This window comes from Argentina silus, assembly GCF_951799395.1.
Source record: "Argentina silus genome assembly, chromosome: 10".
Taxonomy (NCBI): domain Eukaryota; kingdom Metazoa; phylum Chordata; class Actinopteri; order Argentiniformes; family Argentinidae; genus Argentina; species Argentina silus.
The window spans coordinates 1,396,630-1,416,629 of record NC_139664.1 but is presented as its reverse complement, the minus strand read 5'-3'; the positions used below and the strand labels follow the sequence as shown (position 1 = coordinate 1,416,629).

The 20,000-nt window shown below is 45.4% G+C and overlaps 2 protein-coding genes across 2 annotated transcripts in view; both read right to left on the bottom strand.

Annotated features, from left to right (window-relative positions):
• LOC310810342 (tRNA selenocysteine 1-associated protein 1-like) overlaps nucleotides 1-20,000 on the bottom strand; it is a 170,027-nt gene that overhangs the window by 18,892 nt on the left and 131,135 nt on the right. The window lies entirely within an intron of this gene.
• On the bottom strand, nucleotides 470-9,700 carry serinc2l (serine incorporator 2, like). Its single transcript, XM_083678038.1, has 10 exons — nucleotides 9,509-9,700; nucleotides 7,880-8,041; nucleotides 7,308-7,501; nucleotides 6,355-6,434; nucleotides 4,852-4,989; nucleotides 4,597-4,766; nucleotides 4,272-4,362; nucleotides 3,421-3,571; nucleotides 2,793-2,999; nucleotides 470-2,533 (listed from the first exon to the last, which is right to left on the bottom strand). The coding sequence occupies exons 1-10, from the start codon at nucleotides 9,545-9,547 to the stop codon at nucleotides 2,395-2,397; spliced, it is 1,371 nt and encodes a 456-aa protein (XP_083534164.1). The 5' UTR covers nucleotides 9,548-9,700; the 3' UTR covers nucleotides 470-2,394.

Genomic DNA, 20,000 nt, shown 5'->3' with positions numbered 1-20,000 from the left:
TATTGGATGTTACATTCCAAGAACCCTCCCCCCACCCTCTCCTATCTTTCTCCTGCCCCCCCTGCAGCCCCCTACCCCTCTCCTGTCCCCCTGTAGCCTCCTACCCCACCCTTTTACCCCTCTCCTACCCCCCTGCAGCCTCCTACCCCTCTCCTGCCCCAGCCTCCTACCACCCTCCTGCCCCAGCCCTCTGTCCCTAGCTTGGGGGTCCCCTACGGTGGGAATCTGATGCTAATGTTACTGCATCATGACCTGCACCCAGATAACAGACATGACCATAGAATTCTAATGATTCTCATTCTAACCGTTCTAATTCTAGATAAGAACAGCCGTCCAGTCAGGAGGGCTGAGTGGAGGAGGAGCACCGCTGGGCTCTGAGGAGTATGGAGGACTGGGAGGTCCCCCTAGTGGGCGGTGTTGGAGAACACTGGGAGGTCACAACCAAACAGTAACCAAACCCAAAGCCTTCACCAGCATACCTTTATTTCTCTATTAACAGCACGTACAGAAACAGTTCAGAGTACAGAGATATCGTACATGGTGACATGCAACAGTTACCTCCCCACATATACAGCATGTGAAAGGCACTTCTGCATGTCAGAATTCCCTTTGTAGTTCTTCTGAAGTCCTTTGTAGTTCTTCTGAAGTCCTTTGTAGTTCTTCTGAAGTCCTTTGTAGTCCTTTTTGAAATGCACAACCCTAAAAAAGGCACTTGTAGTTGTGTCACAAACGTTTGATATTATAGCACTGATTATGATAGTACTGATTATTATAGCACTGATTATGATAGTACTGATTCTTCATTCAACACAGATCAGAACTCAAACGCTCTGATGAATTCATCTGCAGGGCGAAGGGGCGTGTAATGCGCGTTAAGGTCACGCTCCTCAGTACAGTTACATCACAAAGAACATTTGCCGTTGTACCGGAAAACACTTTTCAACACTTCCATTTACAATACTCGTCTGTACAAACGATCAGAGAAATTCAACACTAGTTTTCACTGGTAGATCGGAGCCTTCAACAGGACATTTGCACATCTCTGAAATGTGGGGAGAGATTGAGATGAGAATGAGCTGAGCCTGGCCGTCCTCGGCCCTCCCCACCACGTGTAGGAAACAACAACAACATCAATCATATTTGAAACAGAAGAAGCAACTGCCCTCACATGAAATATTAAAATTGCGTACAGAAGTGCAATGACCCGGAAGACCGCTGAAATGATGGACAACAATTTCCCAACAGTAAACTGTGTGCATTGTCATCAAAGGTCAAACATCACCATAACGTCCTGTTTGAAATGTGTTGGTTTCTAGAGCTGTCCCTTCAGACATGGAGGTCTCCTAGTGACACCCTGTTAACACACTGACGACACCACATCTCTGGAGGGTTAAACTGGTCCTAGAGATTACACTGTAGATTACACTGTAGAACTTTGCATTGAATATGATTTAGTTCAGGATCCCACGTCCTCTGCTAAACCTCCAGACTAACATGTAGAGATGGAGCAGACACACAGAGATGGTCTGGTCTGGGGGGGGGGGGGGCTGTGGATGGGAGTTAAATGAGGGGGTAGGATGGGGGGGTAGGTGAGGGGGTAGGATGGGGGGGTAGGATGGGGGGGTGGATAGGGAGGCACAGGACTGAGCGAGAGGCCTCTGAGCCCTGTTAGAGGGGTAGGGTGTGTCTCTCTGGCCTTATCTCTGTCACACACACACACACACACACACACACACACACACACACACACACACACACACACACACACACACACACACACACACAGGAGCTCAGCCAGAGGTCAGAGGTCACCCAGGGGGACCCAGCCAATCAGGTGAATCCTAGCTGTGGCATGCTGATGTAAACAGTTAGTGACAGGTTACTGAGTGTCTTTGCGATAGTTCAGTAACTCTCAGTCTCTAAATGACTGACACACACACACACACACACACACACACACACACACACACACACACACACACACACACACACACACACACACACACACACACACACACACACACACACACACACACACACACACACGACTGGAGGAAGGTTGAGTTAAGTACAGATTTGCATATTATTGACAATAAAATTACTTCATTTTTTCGTAGCAAGAATCATAAAACAGTCAGTATGATTATTAAAAGGCCCTTGTCGTATCATTAATCACTAATATCTGTAGTGATGATTAGCATAACCCTTCCAGGCAGGGCAGACGTCACATGTTACTAATAGCATGTAACATGTTTCTAACATGTAGAAAAGAGAAGCATAAACAGGAGAACATCACACCAGAGATCATGTTTAAGAAGCTCCATTTAAAAATGCACATCGTAGAGTATCCTTCACCATGACCCGGCCCCCCAGGCCCAGACCCGGCCCCCCAGCCTAGTTGAAGTCTCGGTCGGGGAAGATGAGAGGAGCCAGGAGGGTCCAGAGGTAGAGGCCCAGACCCAGCCAGCTGGAGCTGATCTTCACCCACACAGCTGGCATGCTGCTCTGCATAGCCTGGGTACTGGTGTCTGGCCTGGGGGAGGGGAGGAGAGGAGGGGGGAGGAGAGGGGAGGGGAGGAGAGGAGGGAGGAGGGAGGAGGGGAGGAGAGGGACACAGACAGTTAAAGATAGCCTGAATCTCAAAAAAATGTCTACAGTGACTTTCTCTCGTCTGTCTCGTCTGTCTCTGCTCCACTTGCAATGAAAACATAGGGCAGGTATTCAGACGCACGCACACGCACGCACACACACACACACACACACACACACACACACACACACACACAACTTACTGGTACCAGTTGGTGAGGGTCATCATGATGTAGAGCGAGGCCAGACACAGGTGGAAGTGGAAGACGGAGTAGTTGTAGGTGACCCCCTCCTCCTCGTTGTCTACGGCCCTCCTCACCCCCTCCTCCCCCCCGGCTTCCCCGCTGCTGCCCCCCCCCTCCTCCGTCTGCATCAGCTTGTTCACCTGCGTGTTACTGGAAGAACGGATACTGGGGGAGGGGGAGGGAGAATAAAGGGAGGGAGGGGGAGAGAGGGATAGAAATAGAGAGAAGGAGGAAGAGAGAAGGGGTCAGCATAATACATTTTTCAAGTACCTGGACTCTAAGGGGACTCAGTACCTGGACTCTAATGACTCAGTACCTGGACTCTAATGACTCAGTACCTGGACTCTAATGACTCAGTACCTGGACTCTAATGACTCAGCACCTGGACTCTAATGACTCAGTACCTGGACTCTAATGACTCAGTACCTGGACTCTAATGACTCAGTACCTGGACTCTAAGGGGACTCAGTACCTGGACTCTAATGGGACTCAGTACCTGGACTCTAAGGGGACTCAGTACCTGGACTCTAATGACTCAGTACCTGGACTCTAATGACTCAGTACCTGGACTCTAATGACTCAGTACCTGGCATATAGGGTACAGAAGAGGAAGATGACCAATCCCACGATGCTCTGGGCGTCCCACCACTGCACCGGCCCCGGGGACCCGGTGGGGCTGGGCCCACTGCTGCTCACGTTAGACACCAGACCCAGTAGGCTGGGGTTACACTGGCGGTCTGGGGGGCACACACACACACACACACACACACACACACACACACACACACACACACACACACACACACACACACAAATCAGCAATCTTAAGATGTACTGTAGGATATGTAATGTGGAGGCGAGACCACATAGAGCACCATAGGAAACCCACTACTCCTGCAGAGCTGAGGAAGGGTCTGGAACCCTGCTGTCACCACAGCTCTGAGATCTGAGGTGTGTGTGTTCACATCAACCTGGACCGCCGGCCCAGTGTGTAGAACCAGCGGCCACCACAGCCAAGCGGACCCACTCACCAGCACCCTCCCTAACATGCTGCTGTGGACAGGAGGGCAAACACACACTGTAACAACTCTAGAATGTTTGAGAACTCTAGAATGTCCTAGAATTGTTTTATTGTTCTATTTCATAATTTCTTTTTACTTTAGAATGTTTGATGACTCTCGAATGTTTCATGACTCTAGAATGTTTCATGACTCTAGAATGTCCTAGAATTGTTTTATTGTTCTTTTTCGTACATATTTTGTTAATATTTTGCTTACATATATATATTGTTGTTTTTTATGTCCATGCACCAACATCAGCAAATCAATTTCCTGTATGTGCAAATATACTCAAATAAAAGACTAGTGATTGTGAGGTGTTGATATTGGGAGAGCAGCATGACCAGACAGGACTGGAGGCCGGGGGGCCGGGACTCACTGGGGTTGTTGGTCATGGCGGACCAGGTGACGTACATGGTGTAGAGGGAGATAAGAGAGGCCTGGAGGAGGCCCGACTGGGGCTGGGACTCCTGGAACACACACACACACACACACACCACACACACCACACACACCACACACACCACACACACACACACACACACACACACACACACACACACACACACACACACACGAGAGAGAGAGAGAGAGAGATGCATGAGCAAGGAGAAACTTCATTAACATTGTCAAAGTACATTCACTAGTCAATGACTAGTGTGTGTGTTACCTGTACTTTGGGCAGGATGGAGTGTGTGTGTTACCTGTACTTTGGGCAGGATGGAGATGATGGAGATGATGATGCAGAAGATGAGGTTGAGGCTGATGAAGACTTTGTGTTCGGTGCAGTCGTCAGGCTGGGTGTAGTAGACGTAGAACAGCACCACCGAGGTGAAGGCCAAGGCGTAGTGGAGGACGGTGAACGTCAGCAGACCTGAGAGAAAAACAACACAGATTAACTACTACTGCCCCCTGGTGGACTGGTGGTGTAGGTAGCAGCATGGTTGGGGGGGTGGTACCTGCAAACCAGCACTTGTTGTCCCCGTCCTCGGCGTTCGCCACCCAGATCTGGTTCCAGGAGTGGGCGAAGTCGATGAGGAGGATGAGCTGGATGAGGATGAAGATGAAGGAGCCCACCACACCGAAGTAGAACCACACTGCCGGGAGAGAAATACTATTCTATTATCCTTCCTGACCTGCTCCTCATCCCGACCTGCTCCTCATCCTGACCTGTCCTCATCCTGACCTGTCCTCATCCTGACCTGCTCCTCATCCTGACCTGCTCCTCATCCTGACCTGCGCTCCTCTGTGGCTCAGTTGGTAGAGCATGGCGCTAACAACGCTTAGGTTCTGGGGCCATCTATGCTGAAATGTACGCACTCACTGCAATGTAAGTCGCTTTGGATAAAAGCGTCAGCTGAATGGCATATATATTTCACCTGTTCCTCATCCTGGCACGTGTACAGAAAACATCGTCTCTCTCCCTCCCCAACCCTACTGACACACACAAGACAGCAGCGCCACCATACCCAGCAGACACACAGTAGGAGTACTGTACTGGGAAGGGCTGGAAACACCTGACGTGTGAGTGTCTCTCTGTGTGTGTGTGTGTGTGTGTCTGTGTGTCTCTCTCTCTCTCTCTCTCTCTCTCTCTCTCTCTCTCTCTCTCTCTCTCTCTCTCTCTCTCTCTCTCTCTCTCTCTCTCTCTCTCTCTCTCTCTCTCTCTCTCTCTCTCTCTCTCTCTCTCTCTCTCTCTCTCTCTCTCTCTCTCTCTCTCTCTCTCTCTCTCTCTCTCTCTCTCTCTCTCTCTCTCTCTCTCTCTCTCTCATTATGTGAGGAATTATTATGGGAATTCCGGAATAAGAACAATAAGAGGAAGTGAACTGTAGTGACCTCAGTACCTGAAGAGCAGGGATTGGCCAACGTGTTTGACTTATCTAAACACTTGTTCTCCATTGTTGCTACAATAACAGCTGTTGAGTCCTGCAGCGTGTTTAATCCCTCCATACATTCTATGCAGGAAAAGGCTTTCCCTCATCCTGTGAACATGACGGAGGTTCTGTTGTGAGGCATGTGGAAATGATTAAGCCTGTGTGGCCAACAGGCTCCTGACGGCCCCTAACCTTTAACTACAGTAGGCCTATGACTATACCAGTATGAGACACAGTCCCAGTATGACTACACCACTATGAGACACAGTCCCAGTATGACTACACCACTATGAGACACAGTCCCAGTATGACTACACCACTATGAGACACAGTCCCAGTATGACTACACCACTATGAGACACAGTCCCAGTATGACTATACCACTATGAGACACAGTCCCAGTATGACTATACCACTATGAGACACAGTCCCAGTACGACTATACCACTATGAGACACAGTCCCAGTATGACTATACCACTATGAGACACAGTCCCAGTACGACTATACCACTATGAGACACAGTCCCAGTATGACTATACCAGTGTGGAGACAGTCCCAGTATGGCTATACCAGTATGGAGACTGCGTACCAGTGTGGAAGGTTCCGTCTGGGATGAAGAAGGCTCCTATGGTGATACCGACCAGGATCAGAAACTTAAAGAACCAGAACCTGGGAACCAAACACAGTGTTACCATCACATACGAGACACGTATGGTACTGTATGGTGTTGTATGGTACTGTATGGTGTTGTATGGTAGTGTATGGTGTTGTATGGTAGTGTATGGTATGGTGTTGTATGGTGTTGCATGGTAGTGTATGGTGTTGTATGGTATTGTATGGTATTGTATGGTATGTTGTTGTATGGTGTTGTATGGTAGTGTATGGTGTTGTATGGTAGTGTATGGTATGGTGTTGCATGGTAGTGTATGGTGTTGCATGGTAGTGTACGGTATTGTATGGTATGTTGTTGTATGGTGTTGTATGGTAGTGTATGGTGTTGTATGGTAGTGTATGGTAGTGTATGGTGTTGTATGGTAGTGTATGGTGTTGTATTGTAGTGCATGGTAGTGTATGGTGTTGTATGGTAGTGTATGGTGTTGTATGGTAGTGTATGGTGTTGTATTGTAGTGCATGGTAGTGTATGGTGTTGTATGGTAGTGTATGGTATGGTGTTGTATGGTGTTGCATGGTAGTGTATGGTGTTGCATGGTAGTGTATGGTGTTGTATTGTAGTGCATGGTAGTGTATGGTGTTGTATGGTAGTGTATGGTATGGTGTTGTATGGTGTTGCATGGTAGTGTATGGTGTTGCATGGTAGTGTATGGTATTGTATGGTATGTTGTTGTATGGTGTTGTATGGTGTTGTATGGTAGTGTATGGTGTTGTATGGTAGTGTATGGTGTTGTATGGTGTTGTATGGTGTTGTATGGTAGTGTATGGTGTTGTATGGTGTTGTATGGTAGTGTATGGTGTTGTATGGTAGTGTATGGTAGTGTATGGTGTTGTATGGTAGTGTATGGTGTTGTATGGCGTGGAGCTCACCCGTTCTGCACGGCTGCGCGGGGGTCTTTGCTGCTGCGGACGCGGATCATGATGCAGGAGAACAGGAAGAAGAAGCAGGTGAGGGCGAAACACATCCGGTACACAGACTTGTAGCCGACGATGAACTCACAGTTCACCTGGTTCTCTACCCCGGGGAGGGGAATGGTAGTGCCTCCTTCACAGAACCCTGGGATCTGGGGGGGGGGGGGGGAGACAGAGTTTGACACACATGGAAGATTGTTTACTGAAAGGAGAGAGTAAAGACAGGTAAAAGGTGGTTGCTATCTTCACTTTACCAGGCTTTGTCTTCTCTGACTGACATCATGTTGGTGTTTATTGTGTCCTGTGAGTCAATGTCTCAGACGTCTTCATGATTTTGGAGGGGTGGGGGGTGTCACCTTGCCTTGCTGGTAAAAGGTCAGGGTTAGGGTCAGGGTTAGGGTTAGGGTTAAGGCTAGGGTGAGGGTTAAGGTCAGGATTAGGGTCAGGGTTAAGGTCAGGGTTAGGGTTAAGGTTAAGGTCAGGGTCAAGGTTAAGGTTAAGGTTAAGGTTAGGGTTAGGGTCAGGGATACCTTGCGTAGCTGGGTCTCCATGCCTGGCAGGATCATGATGACAGAAACCATGGTCCCCAGCAGCAGGAAGAAGGAGAACACCAGCCTGGTCACCGTCGAGTTGTTGGAGGAGGGACAGCAGCCACACAGCAGGCATGGAGCTGACCCACACAGACATGACGCCTGGGGGAGAGACGTGGGGGGGGGGGGGGGGGGGAGTACACTTTGAAATGCCAGTGATTACAGATAACTACAATGGGGTTAGGTAGAATAGCTCTTATCATATAGAGAGAGAGAAAGAGAAAGAGAAAGAGAGACAGACAGAGAGAGAGAGAGACAGAGACACAGACAGACAGAGAGAGAGAGCCAGAGAGACAGACAGACAGAGAGAGAGAGCCAGAGAGACAGACAGACAGAGAGAGAGAGCCAGAGACACAGACAGACAGAGAGAGAGAGCCAGAGAGACAGACAGACAGAGAGAGAGAGAACATGGATGTGCCAGTCATTATAGAGAAGTAGTAGCTCATGTCATGTGACCCCGGCCTGTCTGACTGACAGCTCACACCTGCAGAGGCTCATCAAGACACACTGATAACATGGGAGTGGATGAGGACAGGAGGAGCCAGTTGAGATGAACAAAACACATTTATGAGGCCGGGCCACACCCCTGTGGCCTCACCACCGTCACATGACCCAGCCAGCTCAGCATACAGGTAGTCTCAGGGCTGAAATGACAGGATGACTAATCCAATGGAGGCTGATGACAAGTGTTTGATACCGTTCCTTGTTCCATTCCATTCCATGCATTACAATGAACCCATCCTCCGATTTCTACCTCCACCAGCCCCCCCTGGTCTTCCCTGATGTAAAAACATAGTCCCTACAATGTGTTTCATCCTCGAAACTGGAGAGCTGACAGACCTGAAACAGCTCCTCATTCAGTCCAGCAGCTGACACACACGGGCCTATTTCTTCACCAAATAACAGCCTACAACAGATATTATGGATTAGCAGGAAGAAGCATTTATCTATCCAGTTCTGTTCCCAAAGGCCCCCAGACAGAAGGCCCAGTCACTACCAGTCATAATACTACTCAATCATCTTCACCACGGCCCTGCAGACACTTGTATGATGCTGTCTCGTCCAGATGGAGTTCGACAGAAGGAGTAATACTGAATAATCCTCTGGAGGGAACACAGCCTAGTGACACTGGTCTACTCTGCTGTATTCAACCGGTCCGAGGACAGCGGCTTATATTACTGCACAGTGGCGCGTCTGGACACGGTTGTTGAAATCATATATCATATATCACACATCATACATCATATCCACACTCACTGCTCTCTAAGAACTAGAACAGACAACTCGCTATCGGAGGATCTCCCATGCAAATAGCCTGACAGACACACACACTGCCCGGGGTCCGGGTTCCTGATGACTCGACCTGGCGGTAGGAGGCTAGCTACAATGGCTACAAAAGCTAGCTAGCTGACTGGTCAGACACCTTCTGACAAGCCGAAGAAAGCTGCCTCGGTACCGGTCTCTCAGGAGGAGCAAAGCCGACAGCACCGCAGCCAAACGTCGACGGAGCCGTTAGCACAACAACCAGCCGAGTTAGCCAGCTAGCAGAGCCCGACGACAGATACTTACACAGCTGGCGAGCGAACACAGAGCCATACAAGCCCCCATCTTCAACAGAGAAGAGAGAGTCTTTGTTTCCAAACAGGGGAGATTTCGACGTCCTGGGCTCACGACAGAAACAACAGAACCAACCAACCAACAGAACCAACCAACCGAACTGACGGCTCGGTTTCGGTCTCCAGCTGCGTCACCGACCGTTCACAGCAGTGACGTCACCGACGACGGGCTGGAGAATGCGGAAGTAGCCCCGCCGAAGGTCCTCCATCCCCGGAGCGACCCCCCGAACACCACACCAGAACCCCTCAAAGTACCGATCATCTATCTGGACCAGACAGAAGACCCCCACCCACCCACCCAGGGAATCGATAGGGTGTTCTATATTATCAGTGGTCCGTTTCCCACCGCTGGTCAAAGCCCAGGAGTTCAGGACCAGTTCTGGACAGCGACCACTCACCCACCCACAGGCCACCAAGGTGTCCACTGGACCAGCGCCCCCCAAGTGGTCCCGATGTATAGGCCCAGCAATTATTATAACCCAATGGATTTATAATAATTATAATAATAATAATAATAATAATACACTTTATTTATATAACATTTTTAAGCCAATGTCACAAAGTGGTTTACAAATAGATAAAACAGATATGCATCTAAAAATAGAAATATAAGTAGAAACAGTCAAACACAACACGTTCAAAAGAATAAGAGCAGCATCAAAAACACAAATAAAAGTTGAAAAACAGTCAAACACAACATGAATGAGAAGAGCAGCATCAATTAAAGGCTAGTGTATAAAAATGAGTTTTAAGAAGAGATTTCAAAGAGAATACTGATTTGCTTGTGTGCTTTGGAGATATGAGTCCATTTCTCGCTGTTGCAGTTTTCGCCTCCACGCCCACTCCATCCAGCAGAGTGCGAGTCCCGGTGTTTTGGATCAAATATTAATAACCGCAGTTTGTATAGACTGTGGAATACAAACCTTCTCTGCTTAACGATGTATAGAAGCAGTCCTCACGGCCACAGCCTTGCTCATGGTAAAGGTGTGTGATTATCCACTCGGTGATGTTTATTTGTCTCCAGGTACGAGTGGCTATTTATAGTGTCAGAATAATCCCCCCGCCTGACGTGGTTGGTACCGTCCTCTCCCCGGTAACCGACACCGTACGTTCTGTTTCACACGGACGCGTCCAGCTGGATGCTGCTCTGATGCCTCCGGATGACGAGACCGCGGGCTCGGTTGGACAATGTACGTTCCTTAACGGAGATGCACGTGGGGTTATCGTTTCCGTGAACAGCCGTTAATCCTGTCACAACCGGTAAGTACAGCGGGTTTACCTGTTAAAGTGGACATCTCCGGGATAGTGTGCCCATCTGCATGGACACACTTATGATATTTAATCATCTGCATATCAATTCAATGTTAGTTAGCTTGCATACACTCTTCTACCGTACTCTACCGTTCTCTACCGTACTCTTCAACGACTGAGTTATGCTGGCGTTCCAACACCAGTGTAGCTTCATCAGGATTCATCAGTCCGACAGGCTCCCAGCAGCGTTCCCTGTCACCGCCGGGATGATGAGTCTGAGATGCGGCCTGTCCAGTTCTCCGGTGCTGTGAGTGGGACCGGTGGCAGTGTGTGTATCACCGGTGGCAGTGTGTGTATCACCGGTGGCAGTGTGTGTATCACACACGCAGCAACATAAACGGTATGAAATATAATAGCGGCATAATGTACGCGCATGGTCTCGAGCGCATGTGAAATGCAGATTGTGATCAAATATAATATTGGAAGTCGCTTTGGATAAATTACTAAAATGTAAATGTAAATAGATAATTATTCTTAATTCGACTGAGTTATGTTGTTCGAGTAATCTATTATAATAATGCTAGAATGAACAGCTAACAGCTGCTAGAATACCAAACACACACACACACACACACACACACACACACACACACACACACACACACACACACACACACACACACACACACACACACACACACACACACACACACACACTGGTGAAAGGTATCTTTAATGTCAACACACTCAGAGGAGAAGGAACCCACAGAAGAACATCTTCAGGTCTGCTATCGTCAGTGCTGTAGCGCCCACTTGTGGTGTAAAGTAGTGGTGCATTGATGTAAAGTATTATTTTTACTATTATTAACTATTATTAAGTACTATTACGTGGACACAAAGTTTTTCTTGTGTATTCGCCTATATTATAGTTTTTATAGAACATTGTGAATGGTTTTTAAATGTATTTTAATATATGCATGTACATTTGGTGTGACATTTCAAGCCATGACTTTGAGTCACGAGTGCAACTACTAGACATCATCCCTCTCTCCTCCCATCCCTCTCTCCTCCCATCCCTCTCTCCTCCCATCCTTCTCTCCTCCCATCCCTCTCTCCTCCCATCCCCCCCCCCTCTCCCCCGAGGTGTCTGTATTGGACAGGGAGGTGACAGGGAGGTGACAGGGAGATGACGGAGGTGTCTGTGTTGGACTTTGCCTCGTCGGAACGTTCCGGACGGAGGAACGCCCTACCTGACGTCCTGGGCTCACCTGCTGGAGTCAACCCAGCTGACCTGTCACTCAAACTGGCTGAGATTACCCTCACAGGTGGGCCACACACACACACACACACACACACACACACACACACACACACACACACACACACACACACACACAGACACACACACACGGGCACACACACACTTACTCACAGACTAACTCTCTCTCTCTCTCTCTCTCTCTCTCTCTCTCTCTCTCTTTCTCTCCTCAGATGGTCCACATGGGTCTCAGTCCCCCAGCACAGAAGACCCCCCCTCAAGCCCTACAGACAGCCCAGAGGAGAGGGAGGCCTGACAGAGAACAGCCCAGAGGAGAGGGAGGCCTGACAGAGAACAGCCCAGAGGAGAGGAGGCCTGACAGAGAACAGCCCAGAGGAGAGGAGGCCTGAGAGAGAACAGCCCAGAGGAGAGGAGGCCTGACAGACAGCCCAGAGGGGAGGGACGTTGGTCAGGTGACAGGAAGACGTTGGTCAGGTGATTGCATCTGTCAGAACTCGTGTCCTCTCTGGGAGGTCCCAGGACAGAAAGCTTTAATGGTTTATTCAATCAGGATGTCGTTTTTTTTTTTTTTTTTTAAGATATAAATGTTGCGTTCTTAGAATCAGTCTGTTGAGTATTTGTTTGCGTGTGATATTGTCATCATTACGGTCTAAGTAGGTTTATTATGAAAGCCAGATTATGCAAAGGCACTGTGAACCCTGTAATGAGGGTGTATAGAATATGTAGCATAATCCCGTCTCCTGTCTGTGCAGTGCTGTCAGATTAGCAGCGTAATCCCAAGGATATCACGGCCTAAGAGATGACCGCTGTTAATCTAGGGACAGGACTTGACTCACAATGATGTGCTGCCCTGCTGACCTGATGCCACTAGCCAGCTAACTAGTTATCATATTCTACTAGCTAACTAACTAGTTATCATATTCTACTAGCTAACTAACTAGTTATCATAGTCTACTAGCTAACTAACTAGTTATCATATATAATATATATGAATATATCATCATCTCTGCGGTTCCATATTCAACTGTGGACAATGAGTTTTGTCATTTTGTGGCACGTGCTCCTGAGTCCAGAGCTGCTTTTCTTGTGAGTTTTCATGTCATGGATGATGAATATTATCCTGTAATCATATTGCGTGGTGACTGTGGATTTCTGTCATGTATTGTTTGAAGACTGTTATCTATACTGGGAGCCATGTGCTGTTAAACACGATTAAACACATCAGTGCTCTGGAGATATCAACAAACAATAAACATCTTTTCTTTAGAACCTACTTTCACATTTATAAAACCATACTAACCAATTTCCCCACGTTGAATTGAACACGTTGAGTTGAACACGTTGAGTTGAACACGTTGAGTTCTCCCTCAGAAAGAATAATCTAATTCCTTGACGAAGAAGATAAACAGAGATTTTGCAATCAATGTGAGTCTCAACCTGTCTCAACCTGTCTAAACCTGTCTCAACCTGTCTCAACCTGTCTAAACCTGTCTCAACCTGTCAGCCTGTCTCAGCCTGTCTCAACCTGTCTCAACCTGTCTCAGCCTGTCTCAACCTGTCTCAACCTGTCTCAACCTGTCTAAACCTCTCTCAACCTGTCTCAACCTGTCTCAACCTGTCTCAACCTGTCTCAACCTGTGTCCAACTCATTGCGATGATGACAAAATAATGGACACACCAAAGCAAAGTTATTTGAGAGGGAATTGTACTGTATTTAATCAACTGGTTTGTAGTTGCTGGCCTGTTTTTTTACCTTTCCCTCTGTTGATGATGTCTGCTCCTCAGAGTTCTATGATGACATCACTCTAGAGTCTAGACACTATCTCTTATGAAACATCAACAGGTTGATGTTTGATGTTTGGGTGGGGATGGAGGGGTTTTTCTTATGTAAAATAAAACATATAAAAGCTGTTTGTTTTTTTATTGAACCATTATTTACCCAGGTTAGTCTCATTGAGATAGCATCTGTCTCAAGAGACGTGGTCCTGGTCTGATGTCCAGTACAACGACATACAGTAATTGTTGTGTATGGATGCAAATACTATTTTTGCTTTTGCAGTTTCAAATGTGCAAAATGCAAGAAAATAACAGTTTTCTATCATAACACAGATAGTGGCTTCAGATGGATTCAGATGAAGCAAATGGTTTCCAGACATGGCTGTCCAGTGGTAAAGACTGCCAGACACCTCTCTGTTCATCTCCTGACACCCAGACCCCATCCCTAACTACACAGATGGCATACTGTCACTCCTAATGGAACGTCTGCTTGAAATGCTTCATGAGAAACAAAATGTATGAATGACCTTTGACCCTGTGAAGAGGACCTTGAGTTCTAGGCTTAGGTGTTATTCATTGATCCAATCAAACAATACCATGTTCCCAGACTGAAATAGGATCTGACTATGTGGCTTAATATCTTAGTGGACTTCAAAGCTTCATTAATGATCATGAATTCAAAGAAGACCTAAAAAACAAAACAATATATTCACCGCTTTATTCATTTGTTTTTCTATAATATCTTTCATTTGAGACAAGAGATATATAGTTACATACAACACACAGACATTGTCACAGTAAGTGTTACTCATATACATGCAGTAATTAATGATCTTATTAAATGAAATAAGATCCCTCTTCGTGGAAAATGTACAACTTACATATAAATCTCACATCTAAATCACTTGTAATAATTGTATCTCATGTACTGTAAATGTGTTCATAAAGAAATTCAATCCAAAACACAATCCAAATACAACTGATCGAATCAATCAATCAATCGATCAAACAATGAAATCATAATCATTTAAAGAATAATCATTTTAACAAAAAAAAAAGTTGAATCTTTGTGTATGAAGACCAAAGAGCTGTCTGGAAGATAATTTATCCACGTTTCAAAAAGACTATATCACGTTTTCTAGAACGGTCAATTTCAATGTGCGCAAGTGTCAAAATAATGAAATGCGATTATTAATTATATTAACAATAGTTAACGTGAGAGCCTTAATTTTAACATGAAATTAGCTCTACCTTTTGTTATCTATTAATTGTGCTCAAAGAATTACATACCAAGAGAAGCATTCCTTCTTCAAAAACATTATTTGAAGCTAGACATCATTTACAAAATCTCCATCAATAAAAACATACATAGTACAGTAATATGTCATTATTTCTTTGATTATGAAGAGGTTTAACACTTCTACTCTAGTACAGGTATTTAGGAGTCATATCATAACCGTTTTTTTAGTTTTTTTTATGACATACACAAGGACTGATAGTTGCTTTAATGCCCCCTGGGTGGAACACAGTTGGAAACAAACACGTATTTTAAGAACAGGAGTGTTTTAATCTTATCAACCAATGATGATGATTACATGACAATTACATTGCAGTGCAATTAAATGGTGTGTTTTGTGATTAATTAGTGGATTAATAAAATATGATATAATATATTATACATTATTAATATAATATATATGGAATACTAAACAAAGCAGGTTATTTTTTATAACTATACGTGAGTGACTTGATGGTTATTGAGGGAAAATATTTTTGGGCCCATTTCCAATTATTGGAAAAATGAATTTGGTTGTGAATCGATTATATTGTTGCAGTTACAGTCCACCCATGACATAGCAGACATCACATGGCGTATCTGAGTTCTTAGCTGCAACTATATCATTTTTATAAGGTTTCATTTCATGAAAATGGGCTCACGCGTTTAAAGGTGCAAAACAACTTTGATCAAGTTTTGCAAACAGGCACATCAATGAGTTGGTGCTAATCAAGAAACTGTTTTGAAACGTGCAAATGTGATTATGTTACGAGGATATTTCGTAGTTTCGTAGGCGTATTTATATTTAGTTATTAAGTGGGTGGATAAATAGCAAACTGTGATCACTTATAGATTTCATAATGTGAAGCCATCACTGACATGTGCGCGTCTCAGAGTGAACCAAAATCCCTTTAATATTAAACATACTAATCATTCAGACAATGGCTTTAATATTAAACATACTAATCATTCAGACAATGGCATTACAAGAATGGAGAAAGACGTCGTTTGCCGCTGTCATGATGAGCTGAAATAATGTCTCTAACCTGTCGGCTTGTTTGGTTTCGTTGGTATAGCCTATAATTCAAATTGTTGTTTTGTTTTACCTTGGCCTACATTTAAGAGAATAATACAGCAATTGTACAGCATTTATGATAATCTCTAATGATTTCTAATATAACTGGTCAATACGGGTCTGGAAACAAATACACAATACGGGGTTTTAATGATGGACGTTTTTAAAATCCTCAGTAATACGAACTCAGAGGAATGGACGCTTTTTAAAATGTCTTACATGTATAACATGATAAAGGGAGCATGGATTTGTCTGTATTGTTGACAAAGGGTTCAAACGGGAGAGTAAAACGGCATACTGACATATTTGTCTAGTTTGAAGCAGTCTTCCTCCGCTGCTCTCTGTCCATCTAACATTGTTGGGATGATCTTCCTCCTCATGTCTGACTGACTGTGGCCTCTTGGACTTCTGGACCACGTCGCTGTCATATTATTTGTGATTTTAGATCTGTTAATATTTCCTAATTATTTCCTGAATCTTTGTACATTTGTATATTAGTTTTATATTTCAGCCCGAACCCGGCGGTTTCCATGCTTATAGGTTTTAATTCTTGTAATATGCTTCATGACCTAAATTGAAATAAAGTGTTTGAGTCCATAACTTAACTTGTGTGTTAATTTATTTATTAATTTAATTTAATTTAATACATTTTTTATTGGATGTTTTTATTCTTTATCGACAACAGTTTGTCGCAGCTCTGTGATCCTTGTTGCTTGGTAACCAGCGCCATCTAGTTGTGACATCACAATGTGGTGATGTCACTGGGTGAGTGATCCTGTCTGAGCGCTCAGTTTAGTTTAAATACACAACAAACACTGATTTACATACACACACACACACACACACTACATACGATTTACATGGCTGTCCTTTGATGCTCAGTTGCATAGATTCTATATCAATCATGCTGGTAAGGAACTAATTCTGTTTTACTGTGTAGCGCCATTCAGCAATATTAGTCACACTGTTTTAAATGAAGCTGCTGCCCCTCTACCTGTATAGTAACTCTGTGATTACCCTAGTAATAAAACATGTTTTTAATATGCTGTTATATACAAAATAATCCTTGCTTAATTTAATAGTAATAGAATTTGAATTCTGAATGCTAAAATGAAACTCATCATCCACAGACCCTGAAGGTGAAAGGTTGCCAGGATAAACTTGAGGAGTTTGAGCAGGAAGAGCTCAACATGGAGCAATGCCCATCTGACCAGTCCTCCCTCAAGGTATGATAAAGTCTTCCTCATCCCCTAGAACACACTACTTCCATCTACTTATTTACACTTTATTATCAGATATGGTTCCCAAAAGACCTTTTGACCTAATGTCTTTTCCCCTCTCTTCTGTCTATAGACCACCATGGAGGGGCAACAGCTTGGGACTGACCAAGCCAAGGTGCTGTCTCATACCCATGAGCTCCTTGACTCTGCTGCCCTGATGAGTGGCGACGCAGTGGAATCACTCAATGGAGCGAGGGAGTTCATGGTGGCAGTCTTGGACGGCCCGGTGAACGTCGAGACTAGGGCTGAGCTCCGACAGGAGCCTGTGGAGGTCTTTGAGAGCCTGGTGGGTAAGGTGATGAATGAGGAGAAGAAGATGGTTGAGGTCCCCATGGTGAGTATGAGCACATGCTCCCCCTCCGCCATAACAGAGGAGGTCAAGGATGTATGTTTGTTTTTTGTTTGATTAATAGGATCTCTTTTAGCCCATAATAGGCTAGTTACACAATGAAATTACAAATAATAAATTTAATCTTATGTACACAGTAACTTATTGTTCGGTTTTGTGTTTCTTAAAACATCTTATATTATTATGTTATTAGGTCATGGAGAGCCTCTTGGATTCTGTGGCCAATCAACATGGGGAGAAGGCTGAGGTCCCCGTGGTGAAGGAGGAAGTCAAAGACATCCCTCTGGCAGAGCTGAGGACCTCTTCCCCCTCTTCCACAGAAGTGGACCTCAAGGCTGTCATGGACGGCCTGGTGAATGCTGCAGCAAACGATGTCCAGACTAGGGCTGAGCTCTGCCAGGCAGATAAGATGAGGCAGGTGGACAGTGCAGAGGGGTGCAAGTTGCTTGACCATATTGATAGCATGAAGGAAGCATCACAGACCATGGTGCCGAAGAAGATCGTGGTGCACAGCTCCACCGTGAAACACATCATATCCCATGCGTGTCTTCAAATAAATCCGATGGTCTTCCAGAGTGGCATCAGTCTTAAGGTCAGTCCCCTCTGCAAAGAAACCCAAGATCTTCTCTTGGCCTTCCCATGGGTCCGAGAGACTGACGAGAAAGAGCTGGCCAACACTCTACTGCAGCCCACCCATGTCTACGAGGTCTCCACGGCTGTCGTAAAGACACTGGAGAAGGTGCTAGGCCCCAGATCTGTGCTTGCTAAAGCGTTGGACATGGATTCAAATATTCTAAAACGCTACATTGTCCGTCTGGTTGCTCTTCACATTGCTCAGCGGGTGCCAGATGAGTATTTGACCAATGAAGAGGAGAGCCATATTAGTCAGAGCATGGTGATGAGCTGCCCCCTTCCCTGTAAATTTGTCATAAGCAGTGACTTGGTTGAGGAATTTATCATCAAATCCATGCTGAAAATGCACCCTCTGAATGGCAATGGCACTATGCAGCTGAATCAGCAGGGACTGCTGGCCATGTGTGTGAAAATTAGTGCAGCGACCTTCAAGACATTGAAGACAATCCCAGGCATAACAGTGGATGAGAAGTTACCAGCCCCAATCTGCAACCTGAGGCGCACAGTGCTTCACCTCCAGAGCACCATGATCAAACAGTGTGGAAGCTCAATCAAGCTGAAGAAACTGGTTGCAATGAAGGACCCTGTAGTTCTTGCTACCATTCCACATTGCATCATTGAGGAGATATTGAAAATATATCAGTCTCTTAGTAATGCATTCCCAGACGGCACCCCCATCCCATGCCGTGAGGTGACCAAAGGAGCTGAGGACGCTATGGAGAGCGAGCTCTTCTCCAAGGTAAGACATTTTAGTTCAGTTAAATGTTTAAATATGACAGAGGCAAGTCTTTGTGGTGGTCAGATGGGTCATGTGCAATGTATGTATATGAGGTGTGTAAACGCGTAGTGGGCAATGTGACATGTATGTATGTGACATGCAAGAACAATGGCAATTCAAGGTAAATACATATGACATTCGTATTTTATGTGTATGAATGAACAGTGTAGAGTGTTCAATAGGGTATATTCTGTTTACGACCAAATTTAGATTTGAATTGTTCATACCTCTGCACTATGTGTCTACCACAAATGTCTTCTTATTTCATCTTAAGGTTCTACCAGAATCCTTGAGGGAGACCATGTATGACCAGTATGGGACCAGAGTGAAGTACATGAAGGTATTCCAAAGGGCATTTCCACCAATGTCAGACGACGATGTGATGGAGTACAGGCGCAAAGTGACGCAGCCGCGTCTATCCAACAGAGATGTGGTTTGGGTCGAGGCAAAGTACTTTGTGGGTGATGATGAGGAAAAAGAGGAGGAGATACCAGAGAACACGGTGGTTAAAAATCCACTGGCTCTGGACTGTAGTCTCGCTGCTTTTATGGAGCTGTTTCCAAAAACTGATATTTTTGCAGAGACAAAATCTGATCTGGCTGATTTCTGTAAGAGCCCGAGCTCTGAAAGCATTCTCTATGTCCCAAGAGGAGCTGAGGTTCAAACACAAGATTCAGCACAGGGTCAAGTCCAGGGCGACACAGAACAAGAGAAGAAGCTAGTTAGTGACCCTGAAAGTGGCCGTGTT

Excerpts from the sequence above, each read along its gene's own strand:
- serinc2l (XM_083678038.1), bottom strand. The coding sequence starts at position 9,547 with ATGGGGGCTTGTATGGCTCTGTGTTCGCTCGCCAGCTGT. Across the intron at positions 4,990-6,354 it reads AGACGGAACCTTCCACACTG|TGTGGTTCTACTTCGGTGTG; the intron begins GTACGCAGTCTC and ends CTCTCCCGGCAG. Across the intron at positions 3,572-4,271 it reads CGCCATGACCAACAACCCCA|ACCGCCAGTGTAACCCCAGC; the intron begins GTGAGTCCCGGC and ends TGTGCCCCCCAG.